The sequence below is a fragment of the Mus pahari genome, chromosome 4 (genome assembly GCF_900095145.1).
Source record: "Mus pahari chromosome 4, PAHARI_EIJ_v1.1, whole genome shotgun sequence".
NCBI classification, from domain to species: Eukaryota; Metazoa; Chordata; class Mammalia; order Rodentia; family Muridae; genus Mus; species Mus pahari.
In genome coordinates, this window is record NC_034593.1 from 110,640,472 (window position 1) to 110,645,763 (window position 5,292).

The 5,292-nt window shown below is 47.9% G+C and overlaps 1 protein-coding gene across 1 annotated transcript; it reads right to left on the bottom strand.

Moving 5' to 3' along the window:
- Positions 1 to 221: 221 nt before the first annotated feature.
- LOC110320880 (lysine-specific demethylase 4D-like) lies at positions 222 to 3,537 on the bottom strand. The gene is made up of 2 exons (XM_021196967.1): positions 3,478 to 3,537; positions 222 to 1,343 (listed from the first exon to the last, which is right to left on the bottom strand). The coding sequence occupies exons 1-2, from the start codon at positions 3,535 to 3,537 to the stop codon at positions 222 to 224; spliced, it is 1,182 nt and encodes a 393-aa protein (XP_021052626.1).
- Between the last annotated feature and the right edge of the window lie 1,755 nt (positions 3,538 to 5,292).

Genomic DNA, 5,292 nt, shown 5'->3' on the forward strand with positions numbered 1-5,292 from the left:
ACTAGGAGCGGCTGGGAGACTTTGGGGCTCCCATCCAAGAGTCTACAGGCCTGTGAGTGGTCCACGGCTGTAACATCAACAGAATCGACAGGGATCCTGGAGAAGCTTGTTTGGAGAATCTTGTCCCTTGCGGTGTAGATCGAGGAGCTAAAAACTTAGACGGGAAAAGGCACTGGGACTCTGGTGCACCCTTGTATAAGGGCAGCTGTTGTGGCCTCTGTTCACCCGACTCCTGAGGGGTCCCGAATGGGAACACCTCCAGGTTGAAGTGGGCTTCCCCTGATCCAGTGTGTAGGTCCCAAGGGCCCGCTCCTGCCCGGGGCAGGGGTGAACTCCAGGTGGTCTATAGCTCTGAGATCCCCTTGCTGTTTCCACAGTCCATAGCTCTCAGGCTCCTGCAGATGTTCAAAGACATCCATGGAAAAGCTCACCCTGGCCTCCCCACAGCTGCACTGAGATGCCACCTTGCCGTAGTGGATCCACCTCGGGGTGGCGAAATTGATGGCCTCTGCGCAGTTGAAGCCGTGGTTGAAGCCCGCGTGGTAGCCATAGGGAAAGGTGACCACGAACTCCCCAGCCTCCTGGGTGATGCGGCCAAAGGGGATGCCATTCTCCTTGAGCACTGTGGGTGAGATGAGCGCCACCTTGTGCCTCAGGAAGGCCTGACAGCCCTGGGAACTGCCAGGGAAGAGTTCCCTGGCCAGGCGCTCCAGGCGCCTGCCGTGCTCAGGGGGCACAGCATACCAGGTCTTGGGCTGCCCAAAGTGCAGGTAGTTGATACTGTACAGGTCCATGTCCTCCGTGTGCCACGCAAAGGTGGTCTTCCACATGCCAAAGTACAGGTAGGGCGTGTTGACGCCCTCAATCATTATACCGCGGTCCTGCTTCAACACATCCAAAAGGCTTCCCAGGTGGCCCACGTTCCAATGTTGAGTGTTCTCATCAAACAGGGAGCCGCTGACATCAGCACCATAAATCGGTGACCCAAACAGGCGATTCTTCCAGTATTTTCTCTCCAAATCTTCAAAATCCAGGTGTGGCGGGGTCTGGTATTTTTCGCTGTTGGCCAGCTCACGATACTCCCCCACTGTCATGCCTTTCTTCCTCTTATGGTATTGGGTGAACACGCCTGCCTTCCCAGAGACCACTTGCTGCAGAGGAGCGGGAATTTCCATAGCTGTGACAGCCTCATAGGATCGCCTGCCTTTCCACTCCGTGGGTGGGATGACCTTGGCCAGTCCAGCTCGGTGTGCCCCTTGGGACTCCATGTAGGCAATGTATTTGTTGAAGTCTGAGAACTCTTCCATATTTGGGTAGAAGGTCATGATGGTACAGCCTGGGTTCTGGGACCCATCCTGTTCAGGAGTTGTCATGGCCACAGCAATTCGGGAGCTCAGCCTAGGGTCCTGGCTGCCCTGGGGCTTTGGGCTTTTGAGGGGCGGGGGTTCTCTCTCTCTCTCTCTCTCTCTCTCTCTCTCTCTCTCTCTCTTGTTCCTGCCTTCTTGTTGGATTTTCTTCACTCTCTTATCTGTCCTTAAGCTCTTTCTTTTATTCTTTCTTCTCTTTTCCTAATGCTTCGGTTTCCCAACACCAGTGAAATGGAGACCTGGGAGAAGACAATCCAGCGTCAGGGAGAAGCTTTTGCCTGTAGGACTTGCTCTTCCCAGGAGCCTGGAACCTAATGGCTTCTTCTTTTATAGCCGGGAAGATCTGAGGCAATGAGTGCTTGCCCACCCACTGGAGTCTCAACCTATCACTGCCTCTCAGCTGACTTAGCCCCGCCCAGATTCCTTTGAACGTAAGCAATCCCCGATGTGAAACATGCCAAACTTGGAATACGTCAGAGAAAGAATGCTAGAATAGCAATATTCTAACACCAACTGCTCATAGAATCTCTGAGATTGTCTTAGAATTCGTCAAAGCTATGGGAGCGCATGCCAGCGTGAGAGACGTGAGAGACGTGAGAGACAGAGAACATGTCTTTTCTCTTGCTGGGCATACTCGGTCTTTGCACCACTACCTCGAAACCTGATCTAGACAAGAAAAGGGCAGGGTCCTCAAGTTCTGAACAACTAAACAATGATTATTTAACCAGAAACTAGCACAAAACACAGGAATGGGAATGCCTTTTTGCTGGGCTTTGGGCTACACACCTTTAATCCCACTTTGGAGGCAAAGGCAGGAGAATCTATGAGTTTGAAAACAGCCTGGTCTACAGATCCAGTTCCAGGACAGTCAGGATTACAAGGATAAGCCCTATTTTAAAAAGACAGGTGGGGGCAATGCCTTTTTATATACATAACATTTTTTCACACTTTTATCAGTATTGAGATACAAAATTTTTTAAAGTCATAGAACTAGTATTGAGCACAGGTTTGCCTACAATGAAGCAAATGGAAAGATAATACTAAAAATATCCAAGTAAACAGAGCTGGCTGGCATGCACCTTTAATCCCAGCATTCTGGAGGCAGAGACAGCAGAGGGGGAGGTGAGGCAGAGAGGGAGAGAGAGACAGAGACAGAGAGAGACAGAGTCAGAGAGAGAGAGAGAGACAGAGAGAGAGAGAGAGACAGAGACAGAGACAGAGACAGAGACACAGAGAGACAGACAGAGAGACAGACAGAGAGAGAGAGAGAGAGAGACAGAGAGACAGACAGAGAGAGAGAGAGAGAGAGAGAGAGAGAGAGAGAGACTCTTGAGTGATGAATTATTCCACTTCCCTCAAGCCTCTTCTAGATCACAAGATATAAATCTTGAATCTTTACTCGTCTTTGTATGTTCTGTTATGTTCTTTCCTGATGTTTTACTACGTATTAGATTTTTCAATAAATACTAAGTGGGCATGAACGTGCTAACGTGGGAAACTGCATAATTGGTTGGACACAGTGCAAAGGGAAATTATGAGTTCGGCTGCTTAGAATTTCAGGATGGCAATAGTGGATCATCAGTTTCAATACAGGACCTTCTCAGGGTGCAGGCCTGTGCATCTCCACAGCTGCACCCTCCTGAAGCCCCGGTCAGAGGCTGACTTTGACCTCACAACACAGAAGCACCTGGGTGTTTAAAAGGACAGGTTGTGGGGAGACTGACGCCATGTGATACCCTGTCATACTACTCCTAGAAATGGGTATGATTTGTTGTATGATTGCTCACATAAGAAATGCATTTCTCAGGCTCAGTGGCTAAGAGCACTGGCTGCACTTCCAGATGTTCTGAGTTCAATTCCCAGCAACCACATGCTGGTTCACAACCATCTGTAGTAAGAGATTTGATTCCCTCTTCTGGTGTGCATGATTTATATATATATAATAAATCTTTAAAAATAAGAGCTGCATTTCTCAAGCTTGCACTAAGTGTTCTCCCTAGCTGGACAGTGAAGAGATGCATGCAAGGTCCAAGCAGAAGAACAAATCAAGTCCTCTTGCTCAGCTCTGCAATCTAGTAGCCCAGCTTCCATCCTGAATGACTCAGCATGCCCGAGCACAGTTGGAAGGACTCTGGACCCCTGAGTGGTGTGATGTATGTGGAACCGGCATGCTCCTGAGTCCGATCTTGGGTTCAGACTCCATCTCAGAGAACCCGACGTAAGGCTGAACTTGAGTTAACCAACCGCTGGCACCTAGCACCAGTTTCCAGGCTACTCACCAACAAACCTACACCCAGCATCAGTTTCCAGGTTACCAGCCCGCCCCTGGCACTCCACTTCCTAACACCCACCAATCAGGAGGAGAGCAGAAGCTAAGTTTATGGTTTGCCTTCCAGCACCAGCCAGTTATGTTAATGGACAACAAAATTCCATAATGGCCCCCCAATCAGATCTGTGCTAATCTATAAATACTGCTTGCTTGACATTGCTGATAAAACCTGGTCCTGCTGAGAGCTTGGGGCTTCACCCTCCTGTTCTGCTGTGTCAGAGATGGTGGTGTGGCCCAAATTTGTAATAAAGATCCTAGTGCAATTGGATTGCATCGAAATTGGCTCCTTGGTGGCCTTTTTTGGGTTCACAAAAAACACACAACACTCAGAAACACAGCACACCACAGAGTAGTGGCCTGAATCAGGGAGGGTCCCCTAGCAATAGCTTTGTTGACAGAGACTATGTCAGAAACATCTTTTTCATTCACTCAGCAGCCAGATACATGACACTAGACCAGTGGATCTCAACCTGTGGTCTGTGACCTCTTTAGGAGTCAAATATCAGATATCTTGCATATCAAATATTAACACTATGGTTCATAACAGCAGCAAAATTACAGGTATGAAATAGCAACCAAAAAAAAATGTTATGGTTGGGGGTCACCACAACATGAGGAACTGTATGTTAAAGGGTTGCAGCTTTAAGAAGGCTGAGAACCACCGGTGTAGACGAAGCTGAAGCTGGAACGTGATCCTTGTGTATGAGCATCGATAGATAAAGGGTTAGCTCCAAAGAAGGTGCTTGGCTTAGTAAGGGAGCAAACCATGCTTAAGTATGATCTCACCTGTTCCCTCCCAAGAAACCCAAGCATCTAAAGTTAAATTAAGCTAGTCTTATGCCAAATGAACCCAATAAGACAATATAGTCTTAAAACTAGTGGCTGAAACCTGGCTAATCACAAGCTCTCTGCCAACCACAGACTACAAACTGAGGAAATGTGTCCATTTAATGGACATACCAAACTGTATGCCACCAGGCTATTTCTCTGTCTTTCGGCAGCATTTTCTAACAGTGTGGTAGTGCTCTCAGGATCGAACCATCTGACTCATCGGTCTTTTGTCTGCTCAATGAACTCCTGTTGAGTGTGTCTTTTTCTTCCTAAGAGAAAGGAGTAGGGAGTGGGATCTCAGGTAGAACTGTAGGGGTGCTAATGATGGAGGAGAGCTGCTAGACCAGGGCCCACTGCATCCCTGGCCTCTCCCAGTGACTAAAGGCCAGCGGTGAGTTCACGCTTGGATTCGGAACCCCACAAGGCTGTGTTTTGAGCTGTTTTGATTATTTTAAGCAGCCCTTAGAGTAGACTGGGTCTAGAATGAACTACATCCAATAGCTAATTGGATCAGATCCAGTTAGAAATCTCAATTGTGTACAGCTTGATGATGGGTTTATCTAATCAGAGCTATCATCTGGGATTCCAGATAACTTAATCTGTAAGAATTTTAGACCTAAACTTGCTGGGAAGTGGTGGCACACGCCTTTATCTCAGCAATTGGGAAGCAGAGGCTCTAGGGGTTTTTTTTTTGTTGTTGTTGTTTTGTTTTTGTTTTTGTTTTTTTTAGTTCAAGGCCAGCCTGGTCTACAGAGTGAGTTCCAG

Bases quoted from the DNA above. Each gene is read 5' to 3' on its own strand.
- LOC110320880 (XM_021196967.1), bottom strand. From the start codon at position 3,537: ATGCCGGTTCCACATACATCACACCACTCAGGGGTCCAGAGTCCTTCC. The intron at 1,344-3,477 runs GCATGCTGAGTC...GATGGGTCCCAG, and splicing joins GTCCTTCCAACTGTGCTCGG to AACCCAGGCTGTACCATCAT.